At 40.0% G+C, this 19042-nt stretch overlaps 1 protein-coding gene across 3 annotated transcripts in view; it reads right to left on the reverse strand.

The window, feature by feature from the left end:
- jakmip3 (Janus kinase and microtubule interacting protein 3) overlaps window positions 1-19042 on the reverse strand; it is a 64558-nt gene that overhangs the window by 9753 nt on the left and 35763 nt on the right. For 2 of the 3 annotated variants that reach the window (XM_031906432.1, XM_031906433.1), the window contains 11 exons: window positions 17796-17858; window positions 16903-17001; window positions 15278-15376; window positions 15138-15191; window positions 12232-12297; window positions 7843-7911; window positions 7683-7760; window positions 6202-6405; window positions 5120-5185; window positions 4378-4450; window positions 1717-2490 (listed from right to left, as the gene is read on the reverse strand). In XM_031906432.1, coding sequence (XP_031762292.1) covers window positions 4400-4450; window positions 5120-5185; window positions 6202-6405; window positions 7683-7760; window positions 7843-7911; window positions 12232-12297; window positions 15138-15191; window positions 15278-15376; window positions 16903-17001; window positions 17796-17858 — 849 coding nt within the window. In that variant the 3' untranslated portion in view covers window positions 1717-2490; window positions 4378-4399. Of the gene's footprint in view, window positions 1-1716; window positions 2491-4377; window positions 4451-5119; window positions 5186-6201; window positions 6406-7682; window positions 7761-7842; window positions 7912-12231; window positions 12298-15131; window positions 15192-15277; window positions 15377-16902; window positions 17002-17795; window positions 17859-19042 lie in introns of all 3 variants that reach the window. The other variant, XM_031906431.1, reaches the window with a different exon arrangement.

Genomic DNA, 19042 nt, shown 5'->3' on the forward strand with positions numbered 1-19042 from the left:
TCGCCAGGTGGGGTCAGGAAGGAATTTTTTCCCTCTTGAGGCATAATTGGCACAGGCTTCAGGCTGGGTTTTTTGCCTTCCTCTGGATCAAAACAGTGGATATATGTTAATGTATTTTAAGTTGTTTCTGTCACAGCAGCAGTAGGACCTTGCCAGAGTACTGCACAGGAAATTTTAGAAGAGGGAGAAAGGAGCTTCTCTCCTTTGACTGCACGGTGGGTTGATTGATACAGACGCTACTACTGCTTGTGCTAGGTGACAGCCTGCTTGGATTTCCTATCATCGAGGCACTGCAGATTCAGGACCGGCAGCAGGGCTGCTGAACTTCTCTCATGGTGGGAGATGCAGCTCCTGCTGGTAGCAGAGTTTGGGGCCATCCTCTCTGTAGGTAGAGGCAGCCTAATACTCAGTGGTGGATATAATGACATAGTGCTGATCTCAAGTCTTCAGTAAGGAACAGCAGAGCATAGTAGCGATCTCTTATGGAATTCTGGCTTTGAATATTGCCTTGGGGTGAGGCTGGCAAGGTCCTATTTATTTGATAAAATGTAAATAAATGCTGTGGCCTCTTTTTACCCATTTCCGTCTCCTGGTGTTTTATTAATGTATGTAACAATGGGGTTCAGAGGGATGGCTGAAGGCGAAGGGAAATTGAGGAGTCCCCTTGTCATGCTCCCTTCCCATTGTTCTGCTGATCGGCTGCTGGGGGGGGGAAATCACTCCAACTTGCAGCGCAGCAGTAAAGTGTGACTGAAGTTTATCAGAGCACAGGTCACATGGCTGTGGCACCCTGGGAAATACAGAATATGGCTATATATGGCTATCAAAACCTGTTAGTGTTTTTGAAAAACAGATTACAATGCAGGATTCTGCTGGGGAAGCTCTATTAACTGATGGGTTTGAATAAAACATGTTTTCCCATGACAGTTTTCCTTTAAGAAAAGAACTTGAATGGGAAAAACTTGATCACAAAACAAAATCAGGTTAAATCGCAGAGAAAAAAATCACAACATTCCATTCATTTTTACAAATTTTTCATCTGAAATCCATTTTTTCGTGGTTTCGCAAATTTTTCAGCTTAACCTGTAGATCTACAGTAATCTCCATAACCTGTACTCATTTTGTAAGATGAAACATTACACATTGCTATAGAAGGTATTCTGTATGGAAAAAATACTTTTTTTCAAATGTATTTTCATTCATTTAAAGGGGAACTCCACCCAAACACAGCTTTTTGAAAAGTAACAACAACAACTTTGCAATATGCATCAGTTAAAAAACATGCAGCCTTTTCATCATGTTTAATGTAATAATCTGGTTTGGAACAGTTCCCTAAGCCCCGTCCCCCTGTTCCCCTGCTGATCTGGCTGGCTACTTTGTGACTCAAATAAAATGTATCAGTAGTCGCCTGTCCCCAGCCTGCCTTCAGCTTGCATCCTCCATCAGTGTTTTAGTCCCTCCTCCCCTGCCAGGATTTCAAATGATGCAGAAATAGAAGAACTGTTTTGCAGCTGGATTTCAGCATATAAAAATGGTATTTATTCCTACTTTTTGAAGGAACAGATTACAGTGATCAGTATATTAGGGGTTTTGTGTTGTGTGGGGCTCTCATATTTGGATCAGAAGCCGGCGTTCCCCTTTAATGACAGCTCATGCCAAGGAAATGGAAGAGTTCCCCTTTAACAAACAGATGTTTAAATCAAAAGGAAAACTTACCTTATACATGGAAAGAACCAAGAATAACTGAGTTTGTGAAGGCATCAGACTTTCCCTTGGTAAGTGAGTGTTCCTTTAGGAAAGCCAGTCTGTTTGTTTTCCTACCACTGCAACAAACGTTTGGCACTTCATCCTATATTGTTGGTGGAATTTCAGATAAGTGCTCCCTTGAGATTTTTTTTTCCAGTTTTGGTTTGTCAGAATGGATGAAATATGGGACTTGGGTTTCTTGTGCTTTCTCTTACTTGTTCTGTTACAGCCGCCATGTTTGTCTTCAAATGTCCAGTAAGAACCCGCCGACCAGCGACACAATATTCCAGCTCCTGTTCCAGATATCATTTTCCACCGGAAAAAAAAGACTTTGTAGGATTTGGGGCATAGGCCTTAGTCTTTGGCGAGTACAAACAAAGCGTTCCGTGACCATTACACTCCAGGGTGCTCACTTCTGTGCCCAAGGCTCCAAGTGGATGGAGCCAACAAGCGCGTGATGTAAATTCTTCACAGAAGCAATTCGCTGCCTGCTTAGCAGGAAAAGTATATGGATTCCATTTGGCCTGATTAAATAGAAGATATTTTTGCAAAGCTCTCGTCTGTTTTTGTTCTTTTTTGAGTTTCTAAAATCCGTAGCAAACGCGTCGCTGCAAAATTCAGCACAGCACCTCTCTAGCGGAAGTCAAAGATAAGAAAGGAACATGAAGAAGGAATTCGGGGCTTTGTTGAAAGGGACGTTCAAGTCGTTGTGCCCTGTTTCTAGTCGTTACTGGTCCTGGTTTGCTAAAAACAAAAACAGAAGAAGTACAGCCAACAGTAGATATATGTAGTACAGGTATGGGACCCATTATCCAGAATGCTGGGGACCTGGGGTTTTCTGAATAAGGGGTCTTTCCATAATTCGGATCTCCTACCTTAAAAAAATCATTTAAATATTAAATAAACCCAATAGGATTGTTTTGGTTTAAATAAGGATTAATTATATCTTAGTTGGGATCAAGTACAGGTACTGTTTTATTATTACAGAGAAAGGGGAATCATTTAACCATTAAATAAACCCAATAGGGCTGTTCTGCCCCCAATAAGGGGTAATTATATCTTAGTTGGGATCAAGTACAGGTACTGTTTTATTATTACAGAGAAAAGGGAATCATTTAACCATGAAATAAACCCAATAGGGCTGTTCTGCCCCCAATAAGGGGTAATTATATCTTAGTTGGGATCAAGTACAGGTACTGTTTTATTATTACAGAGAAAAGGGAATCATTTAACCATGAAATAAACCCAATACGGCTGTTCTGCCCCAATAAGGGGTAATTATATCTTAGTTGGGATCAAGTACAGGTACTGTTTTATTATTACAGAGAAAAGGGAATCATTTAACCATGAAATAAACCCAATAGGACTGTTCTGCCCTCAATAAGGATTAATTATATCTTAGTTGGGATCAAGTACAGGTACTGTTTTATTATTACAGAGAAAAGGGAATCATTTAACCATGAAATAAACCCAATAGGGCTGTTCTGCCCCCAATAAGGGGTAATTATATCTTAGTTGGGATCAAGTACAGGTACTGTTTTATTATTACAGAGAAAAGGGAATCATTTAACCATTAAATAAACCCAATAGGGCTGTTCTGCCCCCAATAAGGGGTAATTATATCTTAGTTGGGATCAAGTACAGGTACTGTTTTATTAATACAGAGAAAAGGGAATCATTTAACCATGAAATTTCCAATAGGCCTGTTCTGCCCCCAATAAGGGGTAATTATATCTTAGTTGGGATCAAGTACAGGTACTGTTTTATTATTACAGAGAAAAGGGAATTATTTAACCATTAAATAAACCCAATAGGGCTGTTCTGCCCCAATAAGGAGTAATTATATCTTAGTTGGGATCAAGTACAGGTACTGTTTTATTATTACAGAGAAAAGGGAATCATTTAACCATGAAATAAACCCAATAGGACTGTTCTGCCCCAATAAGGGGTAATTATATCTTAGTTGGGATCAAGTACAGGTACTGTTTTATTATTTCAAAGAAAAAGGAAATCATTTTCAAAAATGTGAATTATTTGATTAAAATGGAGTCTATGGGAGACGGCCTTTACAGATTTCCGGATAAGGGGGCCGATACCTGTAGTTCTCTATCAGCTTATTATTATGGGAAGTCATTTCTGATATCTGGCCCCTTTCTGCATAGTGGTTTGTGTTTATGGACTTCTGTATGCTGTTCTAATTGTTCTAATCAGTCTATGAGAGCAGCCATTGGCTAGAGTAAATTTTCAGCCATTTCCAGCACATTTGATAAACTATGGAAGTTTCTTGTCTAGCTCAGCTGATCCAGACCTGATCCCCGCCTGCCCTTCCCCATTGCTCCGCAGCTGCCCTGCTACCATTTCATAAACTGCTGCCATATTTAACTGACAAATCAAAGGAATCAAATACAAACAGAAGAGCTTTTTATATCTTCAAATCTATGCTATGATCATGTCATTTATTAGTCCGTACCATAGGTCAATACATTGGAGATATTGATTTTAAGCAAATTATTACTAGAATATGATTGTGGACAATGACTAATGGAATTATGGCTTAAATTCTGATTTCATTTGGGCTCATTGAGAACACACAGAGACCTCAAAGATGATCCCCCCGTTACTCATACTTACCCAGCCTGACGTGCAGAAAGATCTAGGACCAAAGTATAAACGCCAACGAGAAAAATAAAAACAAAAATAAGAACTGAAAAACAGAGAAAAAGTTAAAAAGAATTAACCAAAGAAAGGTCCCACTTTTGAGTATTTTGATGTATATTTATTACAGTTTCATAGAAGTCTGAAATCAGAAATACAATATTTCATATGTCTTTATTATACACATGTCATTCCTTGTGGTAATTTTACAATCCAAAGCTTGTTTTGCTGTTTTGAAGAGCTAAATATACTATAAATTGCAGCAGTCCCTGAAGATTTTGGGAAATTACTTTGGGCCCAGGTCCCTAGGGCACGGCCTGACAAGCAGACTACTGTAATTTGCACCATAATGTCAGTATTATAGTCCTATAACTTATAGGCCTTTGATAAGACAGGGTCCCTATTAGCTGCCGGAAACCAATGTATGATGCCATTGGCAGTGAAGGCAAAGCACATTATTCTGTATGTCGGCCAATGATTATATGGATCATTAGGAAATAGTGTATACAGTACACAAGTAGGAGCAGATAGGGATGGGAATTCAGTTACTATAGATCACGGTTAGGTCCAATTTGTTTTCAAAAACCTTTTGGCAATACAAACACATGACGGGCTATTATAGGCCTTTCTTCTGTGCCCTTATTTTTTTACATTGGATTAGTCCCATTCAGTGAAATGTATGCAGTATATTATAAAAAAGAGTATACACCAATGTTACCTTTTCTTCTAATTCTTTAAGTTGCCTCTTTTGAAATTCTATTCTTTCTTCTAGTTCCTTTATTTTCTGAAAGGCAAAAAATTGTACATTCAAATTCAGTCACGAGCAAAAGCAAAGTATAGGCACCCAAAGCGGGAATAACTGGACAATCAGGATACTGTTGCCTTCGCTGGAGGATTTGGGTCCTTTAATCAGTTAATCAATATGCAGCGTCGGACTGGGCAACCAAGGCACCAGGAAAAATCCCGGTGTGCCCTGGCGGCCCAGTCCCGATCCCCGCAGGGTGCTCCACTGATCCGCTGGTCTCCCTCCCCCAACGCACTGCAGGTAAGTTTCATTTAGGCGCACTCAAGGGAGCGAGGTGGACGGGTATTGGGGGCCCCTATGGGGGGGGGGTGAAGGCAGTGGGGGCCATCATTGAGGGGTGCAGGGGCCCCTGAGGCAGAAGCCCTAGTGGGCCCTGTACCCCCCAGTCCGACCCTATCAATATGGATATGTTGGGACGACAAGTTAGAACAACATTTATTCTCTTCTTCTTCGTCTATATAAGCAAGTCAAGTGATACATATATTGTTTTGATATCTACTCTCCTTTTTACTGTCATTAAAGGGGAACTTCCGAACGTAAATTTGTTAAAGAGCCCCACGACACAGAAACCCCTACTATACCCATCACTTTAATGTTTGCTCCCCTTGTCATAGAGATGTCCTTTCAAAACTACACCAAGCGCACATTCTACAATATGTCATAAAAGGTTTGGCCAACAGAGGGCAGTGTCTTACAAGCAAAATATATGGCAGGTTCCACTCATATGAATAAACACAAATAAAGGCGGTGTCTTCAGAATAGCCAATATCAACCGAGCATTTCTAGGTGGAAATGTTGGTTTTACATATATCTGACTTGTTCTAGTTCATCTTTATAATTAGGCTGCATTTACCTTACTAAAAAGAGTCACCAATATGCTTTTATCTTTTATATTTGTATTTTTGCCTAAAAAATTCCTACTGGTAAACTGGACTGATTTACTGAATCCCAGTGGAATTTAGATGCCACCATCATAATGTGCCATGCTCACTTACCTGCTGGGCATGCTGGATAACTTCCATGCGCTCACGCAAGATCTGGGCGTCCCTTTCTCGAAGCTCAATCATGACCTGCCTTTTCCACTGCTCCACCGCACATTTCAGCTCCTCTCTTTCCTCTTCTGAGAGTAAGTGAGCCATCTTGGCACCCACCTCCTGCTGCAGGGCATCGTATAGCATCGCCTCCAGTTCCAGAATTTGCTAAGCAAGGGAGATGGGAGTTAGTTCTAGAGCGCTAGCATCACAATATCACACAGGCTTCATTCTATAAATGTTTTATTGCCTCCAAATAAAGAACCATTCTCTTTTTTCTCGCTATTCCATGTCTATTGGGAAGTTAATGTCATAAAACATAACTGGGCTGTTGTTTGGTAACAGGATACTCAAAATGCCTGATAAAGTTCCTGCAAGGTGGCATATTGGGCTCTGTTGAAGCTGCTCTAAAGTTGTTTGTTTTTCCCTATTCTCCAGTACGACAATTTATACATGACTTGACTTGTACCACCAAATTGACTTGAGAAGTTGGCTTGAGAAGTTTCACCTCCCACAAGCCTGCCTGGTATCTGTACATTAATATTTTGCTTGGTCTCTCTGGTTGCTTCTGAGTGTATTGACGTCTGCTAGACCTGGCTTGACTTTACCTGGTTACCAACTCTTCTGATTTGCTGCCTGTCCCGACCTCGCCTAGTTACTAACTCTTCTGATTTGCTGCCTCTCCTGACCTCGCCTGGTTACCAACTCTTCTGATTTGCTGCCTGTCCTGACCTTGCCTGGTTACCAACTCTTCTGATTTGCTGCCTGCCCTGACCTCACCTGGTTACTATCTCTGACCTTGACGTGATTATGGTCTTTGCTAATTTCTGCTCATCCTGACCAACCACCGGTGGCTTCCTTTGCTGTCAGGGTTCTCAGTAGAGCTTCTTCACTACCTAAACATAACTCTCCTGCATACCTGTTACTCTGTTCTCATTTGAGGCACCCTGTACAAGCTTGTGTTTATGTGACATACATCACTTTATTCAAAAGATACACTTTTAGGTAAAACTAAAATTAAGTGTCTTGCAGCATTTGGCTTTTATGGACATGTAAACTTTAATAAAGACAAACTTTTCATTTTAATCAAACCGTCAATGTTGGAATTTTTGAGTGCCTGTCAATTTGGCTAATATGGCGAGATCCTGTCCATCTGGATGTAGGTTTGGGGCTAAGCACCTTAACCCAATGTTTCTACTACTGAGTCCACACATTGTTCTTTCCTTGAATCAGCAAACCTCAATGAACAACATTTCAAAGAATCTGAAGACCCTCAAAACTTTGTTCAATGTGCTTTCCTACACAGAAAATAACACTATGCAACATACTGTAAGCACTCCATGCAATATGGCTGATAGATGTGGCCGAACGGCACCTTGAGTGCCCCCTTTCCTTGTTACTTTTATAGGACAAAGTGGGATTTTCTAATCCAATCAGTGCCTTACTTTGTGAGCCTGATCCAGGGATTGTTTCCGGAAGTCCAGTTCATCATCCAAATATCCTTTCTGCTTTGTGAACTGATCCTAAGGAGAGGACAAGCAGTAAAGTCACTTTCACCCTTAATGATCTAACTTGGTTCTGAACAAGGTACCCCACGCTCCTTACTTTCTCATTTTCCAGGTCCACCATCTTTTGCTGCAGAGCAGACTCAGTCACCTCTATCTGCTGGAGCCACTACAGGGAAAGAACAGGGGGGTCAGTCTGTCTGTCAGCAGAATGAATGAGTGCAGTTTGTATCCAAGAAGCAATAAGCCAATCACATAGCAAACAAATCTCATTAATTATCAAATCCTTCAAATGTTCTTCTCTTTACTGCAAGTACATTGGAAGGCTAATTCTTATTAATTGCTGGCAATAATTATTTGTTTTTCAGATATAATAATTCACTATTTTGTGCTTGAAGAACTTAAATTCCATAAACTTTTCAACTAAACAGTGTGTTGGAAAAACTATATCCGTTTGAGATATTACTGATTCATCCAAAAGGTGAATAGCTTGCCAAGAGGCGAATGCCTGCCAGTGTAGTCAAGTGGTTTATATAGATATATATAATTTTTTTTTTTTAATATAAGTACTGTGTCCACATAAAGCTGATATTTAAAACAAATGGATGGACAAGATGTGCAAATACAGAGGGTAGAGTACAGAGCTGTAAGGAATTTATTTATTTATTGTTCTACCTGCAGCTGGCTGAATTTAGCTGATCACTGATTGGTTGCTATGGGTTACTGCCTGTGTGCAAATTTGCCAAGTGTCGATAAATGAGCCCCTTACGTAAGAGACTCAGGATGCAGACTAATAATAAAATGGGATATATGTATGGGATCTATTGTGCCCAATTCTTTGGACCTGTGGCTTCCTGGATAATGTATGTATGTATATCTTTATTTATAAAGTGCTACTTATGTACGCAGCGCTGTACAGTAGAATACATTAATACAAACAGGGGGTTATTAGGATAATAATAGATAAATACAAAGTATAACAATAAATACAAATAAATACAAGGTACAGTTGCAACAAGTTAAGAGTCAAAGACACAAGAGGATGGAGGTCCCTGCCCCGTAGAGCCTACAATCTAGATCAGTGCTGTCCAACTTCTGTGGTACCGAAGTTGTGGTTCCGTGGTGGAGGGCCGATAATGGAAGCTAGTTTTGACCACTCCCCTTTTTAAAACCACACCCACTTGAAACCACACCCATGTTATCGCATGACCATAGCCATATTAATGGTGGTAGTGCAGCAAAAACCTGCCATACTCTGCCTTCCCTACCCTGCCTGTGTGTGCCATACTCTGCCTTCTCTACCCTGCCTGTGTGTGCCATACTCTGCCAGGCCTACCCTGCCTGCGTGTTTCATACTCTGCCTTCCCTACCCTGCCTGTGTGTGCCATACTCTGCCTTCCCTACCCTGCCTGTGTGTGCCATACTCTGCCTTCCCTACCCTGCCTGTGTGTGCCATACTCTGCCTTCCCTACCCTGCCTGTGTGTGCCATACTCTGCCTTCCCTACCCTGCCTGTGTGTGCCATACTCTGCCTGTCCTATGCTGCATACGGAAGGTAGAGTATGGCACACACAGGTAGCCTACAGTGACACAATGCTGGCACTGCTCCTACAGTCTGCACAATAACTATATATTAAAAAACTTTTTAATTGCAGTACCACCACAGTATATGTTCTTTTTATAGTGTGTAGGGTTTATTTGTGGATTTCTACTGCTGAGGTGTGAACAGTTGAAGAATGTGGGTGATTACAGCCGAGCCTGAGGTGTGAACACTGCAGGGGGTGAGCAATGTAGGGATTAAAAGGTGTGAACAACGCAGGGGATTACACGTTTAAACAATACAGAGGGATTACAGCCTGAATCTGAGGTGAGAACCATGCAGGGGGGGCAGTTAATCACAGTACTGATACCATTTAAAGCTTACACAAGAGTAAGCCATCAAAGCAGCCAGACAGGTGTGGGGCCGCCAGTTGGACAGCACTGATCTAGATGATAACGGGTGTTTTTTAATTTTGAGTACCATGTCTAACACCACTAAAACATATAAGGGTTAATTCACTAAGGACAGGGCAGGGTGCAAAGAGCAAAAACAGATGCAATCCACCATGTTTTTCACATTTGTCAGCGGGGTGCTCATGAAGCAGTGAAGCAGGGGTGGTGGGAGGCACGTAGGCATCCCCCAGGTGAAGGGCTGCTTTGGGGATCAATATGAATCCTGGCAAAATCTTGTTCACATGATTTTGTTCACATTGATCTTGTTCACAAGATTTTGATCTTTTGAAAAAACTTGCTTGGAAAAAAAAATAATAAAAATAGATATTTTGCAAATCACGTCAAAATCACAGCTCAGAAATGTAATTCATAGGTGATCTCAGGTTATACCTTTGGTTCAATTCACATTTTTTCCGATACATGAAGAATGGGGAGCTTGTTCATCACAGACAATATCTGGCCTGTACCAACGTAACTTGTAATTCTACATTTGTTCAACCCAGAGAACAAAAAGGGATAAAAGATACTGCTTTCTATGGCATTTACAATTATTACCCATTGAAAAGGTATAATTTATATACCTGTATACTGAAAAGCTTCTTTAATAAGGCACAGTTTTATTTTTGGGTTTACATCCCCTTTTAATTAGAAAGAACTTTACAACATTTTTCAGATTTGTTTCAAAAATAGAACAACCACTTTAATCATTAGTCCCTAACCTCCATATGTAATAAAATGCACTACGTTTGCCCAGGAACAGTAACCCATAGCAACCAATAAGATGGTGACCAGAAAATTCTACCTGCTGATTGGCAGCTATAGGCAAACTTAGTTCCTTTTATTACGTAACCCCAGAAGTATTAAGACGAGTTACGTTTGTACAGAAAATTCCTCCTGTTCATATTTACATTTATAGATATGAGTGGTAGCTGCCATGTCTTCATCTCGTCCCCATTTACTGGTCAAACTTGAATGGTTTTGTACATTACAGTTATAAGTCTATGGGCCTGATTCACTAAAGTGCGATAAAACGTGCGCTATTTTTATTGTGCGCTAAAATTTTTACCGCCGCTTAATTTTGGCGATTTTTCGCACGATTCACTATAAGCATACTCACGCTTTTTTACGCTCGATATTGCATGCGTTATTTAACTCGCGAAGACTATTTCAATGCGGTATTTGCCGGTACATGCGCTAAATTACGCCCGCGAATAGTCACCGCATATGAATGGTAGCTTAGAAATAGTGTATAAAAATTGTTGCCGCATATAAATGGTGTATATAAATATTAGCCACATATAAATGGTAGCATATAAATGGTAGCATATAAATAGTAGCATATAAATAGTAGCCGCTAGTGATGAGCAAATGTGTTCTGGTTTCTTTAGTGAAAAATTAGCAAATCTTTCGAAAGATCCACGAAACGGCAAAAATGTTGTGTGGGCAAAAAAATTGTTGCTGTGACTATTATTTTTTGACGCTTGTATAAATTTTTGTATGTGCAGTGAATTTTTGCGTGGCAATTTTTTTCATGCGTTTTGCCATTGGCGGATTGTTTTGCGAAACGCATGAAAAAATCCGCCGCAAAAAAATTCAATGCATGTCCAAAAATTCGCTGCGAATCCATGCCTGGCGAAGCATTTCATCACTTGTAGCCAAATATAAATAGTCGCGCAAATGAACGCACGCCATGTTAGCCATACACGCCAATACTTGCAGAAAATTACTGTATTAAAAATGAACATTTCCCTGCAAACTGGCGGCTGCGTCACTCTAGGGGAAACACAGACTTGAATAAATAACACTGTAAGTCCATATTTTATTGCAAAAACTCATTTACTGTACTTTTGTATAATTTTTCGCCTGCCTGTAGTAGGTGTTAATTTTCGCATAGCCGAATGCGATATTTAGCGCGCAAAAGTTATAGTGAATCATGCGATCGTATTCTTTTCAGCGCGGAAATTAACGCATGCGGTAAAACTAGTGCGAGAAATAACCCATGCGAAAATGGCGATTTTTCGCACGCGATAATACTATGGTGAATCGCATGCAAATTATTTTGCGTTTTTTAACGCAAAAAAGCGTGCGATAATTTTTATCGCACTTTAGTGAATCAGGCCCTTTGTGTCCTCAGTAGAATATGAAAACCTAACCAACTGATGATTTGATCATAACTATAGTAACTATCTAACAACTTAATCTGTTGCCTGCAGTGTGAGCTATTCTTTTCTCAGCTGCCTTTGTAACATCCACCATAATTGGGACAGTAATTGATCTTCAGTTCAAGTATCCATCTATACAAACCAGACATAAAGACTAATAATAAATGTTAAAGAGAAAACAATTTATGTTATTGCAAAGCTTATTTTGGTTGGATCCGAGACCCATGCAAATGCTTCCATTGTGAATATGTTGCCGATAGCTGCAGTTTGTTGAACTTCATCTCTTTAGTAAACTGGGTAATGTCTGGATCCAAGCCAAGTGCTATGTTTATTTACCTTTTCTGCCAGGTTCAAGACAGTCCTTGCTTGGATGACAATCACTTGTTCATCGTTGGTCAGGTTCTACATGATAAAGCACAGATGGGATGGTTAGTGTTAAGTTCCTTGGTTCATTGCTATGAAGGAAACCAGCTCTGAGTTCTACAAGCAAGGGAGAAACAATGAGCAGCACTAATAAGGTCTGGTACTAAAGCAAAAAAAAGAATATTGTGGATAAAGTGAAAACCTCTACCTTAATTTGTTAGCTAGGTATTGCTTATCTGCATAAAAAAGCATTTTGTGGTGTCCATAAAGCATGACTAGCAGGAACAATGCCAATAGGGCTGTGTGCCACATTTGTGAAATACACGACTCCTTACAAAATGATTATAAATTGGAATCTGGTCAAAAAGCAGAGGAGTTTGAAGTCATGGCAACTGCAGTTTTGGGGTTCACCCTTTCCAGATTTATACAACAAAGAAATATAATATAACTGATGAAACCACCCATATATCTAACCAAAGCTGGACTAGGGGCTTGTGCTCCCAGAGAACGTTTGGCAACTTGCAGCCTCCTTTCCATTGTGCTACCATAACATTTCCACCTGTTTGTTAAGAGTAAAGCTGGCCATACACGCATTAATAATACTGTACAAAATGAGGTTTTGTACGATTTTTGGTGGATCAACGAGATGACCGATATCACAAAAGCTTCAGATTTCGCTAGTCTGATTGACAGGACAAAAGATTTTGATCTGAGGCTGTTGAGGGTGCCCAAGCAAAATCTGCGCTTAGGGCTGAATTGTTAGATAGGGGAAGAATCCCTATTGTTTTTTACCTCCGTATCTGACGATTCAGCCATGAACATCAGTGGAGGGTGGGTACAATCTTTCCTGCAAACAATGGTTGCATGAAAGATCGTAATTGTAAGGTATATGGCCACCTTTAGAAGGGTGAGAACAGACAAGGAGCTGGTCCAGTAAGAGCCTTTCATATAGAGCATATTGCAATAAACAATGTCATTCTGAACCCACCACCCCATTTCCCAAATTGGTTGCAGGAAATCAGGTGCTTCTACTGATTACGTCTACGAGTTCCCATAGCGTTCACCCTTTGCAGTGGTGCTCCTTTTTATCTCCTATTTTTTATCTACAAAAACTCATGTTGCTCCCCCAGTATTTAAGCCACTGCCTACACTGATGAGTTGCATAATATTGAACCCAGGTCTTATAAGAGCCAGGAAACCCTAGCAGTAGCATCTCCCATCAAGAGCTGGTACAGACTAGCATCTAGTGCACAGAATGCTAATGCCATGGCTGTTCCCCTGCAGCAGAAGTGACACCATCTGCACACAAATACAGTAATAATTTGCAAATAGTTGACAAAATTGCATAGTCGATAGTATTTAGCACCCACATTGGTAAATCAGGCTCAAGTTTAGCACACACTATTTAATGGACACGGTGGGTAAAAAATAGCATTTTGCATTTGTTTAAGCACTTTGCATAATGCACTTTATCATGTGGGCCAACTTGGATCCAAGAGTGATTCCAGCATCTATTTGGAATGAGGTATCAGTAGTGCTCCATAACTGGAGCCAGATCAATCTGCAGTCCATTAAAAGCCAGACAGTGCTCTTATTTCTATATTACTATCATTCTTTTATTTATCCCTCCCCAACTATCATTATAACACTGCCTTCCCCCACTCTCAGTAGAAGACCTAATGCAGCAAGCTTCCTCTAATAAACCTTCTTAACTACTGTATTTAGAGACCGCACAGCAGGTCAGATTTGGTCTTCATCTGCTGGGCTCAATAAAAATATGCACAGAATTTACAAATGCAACACAATGGGGCAATTTAAGCCCAGTCTGATTGTAATACACAAAGAAAGGAACAAACATATCACTAATTAATCCACTTAGTGATGTCATCTGTTATAATCAGCACTTAGTGGTCACATTTGTCAAATGACTGAAACTTGTATATGAAATAAAGTGCCCATGTTGTAGAATATGAATAAACTAGAGCAGTGATCCCCAACCAGTGGCTCGGGGGCAACATGTTGCTCCCCAACCCCTTGGATGTTGCTCTCAGTGCCCCCAAACCAGGTAGTTATTTTTGAATTCCTGACTTGGTGGTAAATTTTTGTTTGAATAAAAACAAGATTTCCTACCAAATAAAGCCCCTGTAAGCTGATAGTGTGCATAGAGGCTTCCTAATAGCCAATCACAGCCCTTATTCGGCTCCTCCATGAACTTTTATGGTGCTTGTGTTGCTCTCCAAGTCTCTTTTCATTTAACTTTGGCTTACAAGTAAGAAAGGTTGGGGATCCCTGCACTAGAGGTCAGTCTACAGTTGGATGCCTTGGAATCAGTCATATCTTGTAATGAATACTCATATTTTTCTATAACAATTAGATTAATCGAGTATATAACCAATCTACATTGATATAAACAAACGTTCTCTGTTGAGAATCAAAATCCCTGGTGCCTAATTTGCCTTTAAAAACCTCTCCCCCCCAGCATGGACTTTTTTGCTCCTTCTCTATGTCGGTGGCATAGGGTCTGTCCTTCTAGTGCTAGGGCTGTGACCCCTCTTGTCCTAAACCCACACCCCTTTGTTTGTAGCTCTGCTAACCATGCCTCTACAACGAAAAGCTAATTGGCCGACTACATTATCAACCAGGACTGATTAGAATGGTAGCAAGCAAGCAGAAAGACATACTCAGGGAGACAAATATGACATAGGCAGATTGTAAAATACAAAAAAATCTAACTCTTTAAAGTCATTGCTGGGTAACAAAAGTCAATCTGCCCAAGCCACCTCCTAGGCTTCCATGTAAGCAGCAGCAGTGCATTGGGGGACAGCAGGACATGTGACGACCATAGGCATGCACGATTTAGAAAGGGAACATACACTTACGGCGTTATCCCCTAGAATGTCCAGTTTTTTCATTAGCTCTGAAACAATGATATCCTAAAAAAAACAAAAAGGTGTAATATATCAGGGTGAGCAAAAAGCTTGTAATCCAAATACACCCGAGCGAAGACCTCAGAACTTACAGTAACACCTTCTGCTTCACAGTAAACTTGCAGCGGGCTCTTTCCTTCTGTAAAAGGGATGTGATGGAAAGTGATGCCAGGGGACCTCCTCTCCCTTTCCTACAAAATAAGCCAAGGATTAGTGTGTGCAACTGAGTGTAACTGGGATTTATACAGAGTATAAAGCTCTCAGGTAGAGTTCAGGGTTTATTAATTATGATTTAGTGACCCTACATCATAGTAAAGGAACAGCGGCATCTACAGAGAAACGCACATCATCAATCATTCATTCATCTTCCGCAGTGATTGGGCCATTTCTCTGTCGATGAATAAACAAGTCCCATTACTCTTGATTTATAATGGCCCGGCCACTGCCTGTAGATGTAGGAGCCGGCCCCATTATTTGTGATATATTGTGGCTTGGCCAACACCTTTAGGAGAATGCTGACCTCTTTCTTTATGTTATGAATTAATGGGACTTTTAGAAGATTCGTATTCAGTAGATTCAATCTTTAGCATCTATAAAATTAAACAAATTGGAGATGTATACAGTTTATGTATAATTATAAACCTTATAAACAATGTATATTCCCCCTTTTTTTTCGTCCAAACCTCGAATCCTGCACAAAAGATTTGGCCAAATCCAGAACTAAATCTGAATCCCAATTTCCATATGCAAGTCACGTGAGTTTATGGATTTGGATTCAGTTCGGTCAGGCACTTGGATTCACCCAAATCTAAATTCTGCTGAAAAAGGGCAAATCCTGGCTGAAATCCAAACCGAACCCTGGATTCGGTGCATCCCTAGAACCCTTAATAAAGTCCAGTGGGGTAAAAACGGAAAGAAATTAATGTTAGCAATTCACCCCCTACATTTCAGGTTGGAATATATTTTTGGGATTATTTACCACTTATTATGCTATCACTTACCCATTTATTATCTGTTTATGGATATTTGTCAATAAGAAGATCCTACTATTTTAATGTAAACCAGTGTTTGAGTAGCAATTTCCACACATGAATGGACACTTTTCATACTGTAGGTTATTCATGGGAGAAGCGTTTAGGTGGCATGTGGGCCTCCTCTTGAGCCCCCCCTTACCACTATGCCATTCTGCATGTACAGTTAAGAACGCCTGCAGATAGAACATAGTCCTGTATTTGATTCTCAGGTAAGTGTTAGGTGGTACTCCCTTGTGCAAGAGAAAGGTGCAATCTGCATTTCAAGTGTACAGAGGCAAACACCAGCATTTGCCCACTCATTGGTTTATATATATATATATATATATATGAGCCCTTACATATATCTGTTTATCTTTAATTGCAATACCTTTATGTTATATACATATCCTCTGAAAACCTTTTTCAGCTTCAAGTATAAGCTTCCTTGGCCAGGTTTGAACCTATGTAAGTTTGAGATTAGCAGCTGCTTCATTGGAAAAATGCCCAAGCTGCGTTGTGAACTAGAAGTCTGACTGTAGACATCAGAGCAGCTAATAAAGCCTACAGAGATAGCAGCACTTCTTATAATCAGAGTGACAATTTAAGTAACAGGTGCATTCCAACAAGGAATAAACAGTAGGAAATATATAAATGAATAAGGAAAATAAAATGCCTGACCATTTGGTTAATATATAGTTTCTTACTTCAAGCTCCAATATCCTAAATTCCAGGAGCTCGTTCTGATCTTTAACATCTTGAATGTCATGTTTGAACTTGGCTTCATCAGTTTCCATTTGCTTGATCTGCAGGGAGAAGATAGTGTATAAGGATTCTGTTGTTTTCAGGGCGTAGGCCTACCCCTGGCATGATCAGTCACCCCACCAACCATATGTTCTGTGCTAGCTCTTGCACCCTTTCTCTCAGGACCCAGAACATAATGTACAATATTTCTGCCCTACTTTTTTAGTTAGGCTTTAGTTCTCCTTTAAGCTGAATATAAAGATAGACTAATTACCCTTGAAATGAAAGTATATTAGAGCATGTTACATCTAAGGCTTATTTATATTTCCCAGGTTGCATTTGTATGGGTAATACAATGACAATTTTGTGTTCCCTGTGTCAGATATTTAGCCTTGTCTGAACCCAGTTCAGTGCTGGGGCTATTTATAGGGCCATATCAGGGTATATTGTAAAGGCATAAGATTTTGTCTACATCTTGTTCCACCTTTCTTCACCTGGTGTGGCTACACCACCGGCACCAAGATTTAACGTACCCAGTTAAAGTGCATATTATGTATAACCATAAGGAAACCAATAGGGAGAGAACCTTATTGTAGTGAATGCTTATTTCTACTTCTAAAGCCTGCATGTAGTGTCTTATATTAATTTATATCATTAAAACAATAAATTGAAAAAAAATGACTATTAAAAAATTATTTATAGACACCCTGGTGGAGTAGTTATAAATTACAATAATAATAATATTATCCTGGTGGGTACAATCAATTACATTAAGTCATCTATACAGTATAATATACAATTAGACATTTGAATTATAGACCAGTAGAGGTTTTTTGATGTCTGATTTAATACTCACTTTGTCTACAAGTTCTTGATTTCTCCTGTACAACCCTTGCTTTTCCTCAATCCACTTCATATCCTAAAAAATAAATGAAAGAGAATATATAATTGCAGCAAGAAAACATTTCTGGTCAGTTTGAGGGGCCCCTCCCAACAAACACAAGCTCCTCCCCCTTAGTAAGATAACATACTAGACTACACAAAATACTTTGGGTGAAAAAAGCCTCTGCACATTTATTAACACATTTACATACTGTAAATAACAACCAACATATATGAACATCAGTTAAGGGTTAGCCAATGTAAACAATGACATTCATTTTTAACAATTAACTTCCTTGTAACTTCCAAAAGCCGTTGAAGGCTGCAAACCATTCCAAGGGTGAAGACACACAGAGCTACTAGTAGCAGCTACTTGTCATGTCTACAAAAATTGACAATACTGATCCTTTACTGATAATTATCTCTACATGTGTTTTAGCAGAGGCAATTCTCAGTATTATCTATGGCAGATTATTTTCTGGTGATAAGTAGCTGTGACAACTTAAGTAGCTACTACTTAGTAGCTCCATGTGTCTACTCCCTAAGAGTGAGGGGCCGCCTGTTGTTCCTCCTAGGTGTGGCTTTTCTCCATAACTCACACCCCTTCCTCCAGGCCCCATCCATCACTTTAGCCCCAGGTCTAACAGCCTACACTTCATGCCCCTATCACCTGCTCCCACCCACCAGGGGAGCCCCTCCTGTTGTAACTCCATACTAGTCTTACCCCCTGCTCTACTACCCCTTCTGTCTGGGGAGGGCGGGCGATAGCTGTTCAAGGTAAAAGAGAACACTCCCTTCACTTCCTCCATCTTTTACCCCTGTCTCCACCTTTCCTAGCAGGCAAGCCAATCAACTACAATTCCCATAATTCCTAACACTCTCCTCCAGTTCCCTCCTTCCTAGCCCTGTCATGGCGCTGTCATTCCTTAGTTCCTGGCTCATTCTCCTCAGCCATTCTGGAACATTAGCAAAAACCATTTTAACCATTGCACTGTTTTCCTTAATGCACGAATAATATCATGACATAAAAGCACAAGCCCTTGTTAATTTTCTAATGCCCAGACTGTGTTATAGCCCCTTTATTTGTAGCCACCATAGTGAAAGGGCTGTATAGATTGTTGTATCTGTACAAATTCAAGTAATGAAATATAGCTAATACGGATTTCCATTTAATGCTAAATTCCTATCATGCCATTTAATAATACAAGATCAGAGGATTGC

The sequence above is a fragment of the Xenopus tropicalis genome, chromosome 7 (genome assembly GCF_000004195.4).
Source record: "Xenopus tropicalis strain Nigerian chromosome 7, UCB_Xtro_10.0, whole genome shotgun sequence".
Classification (NCBI taxonomy): Eukaryota; Metazoa; Chordata; class Amphibia; order Anura; family Pipidae; genus Xenopus; species Xenopus tropicalis.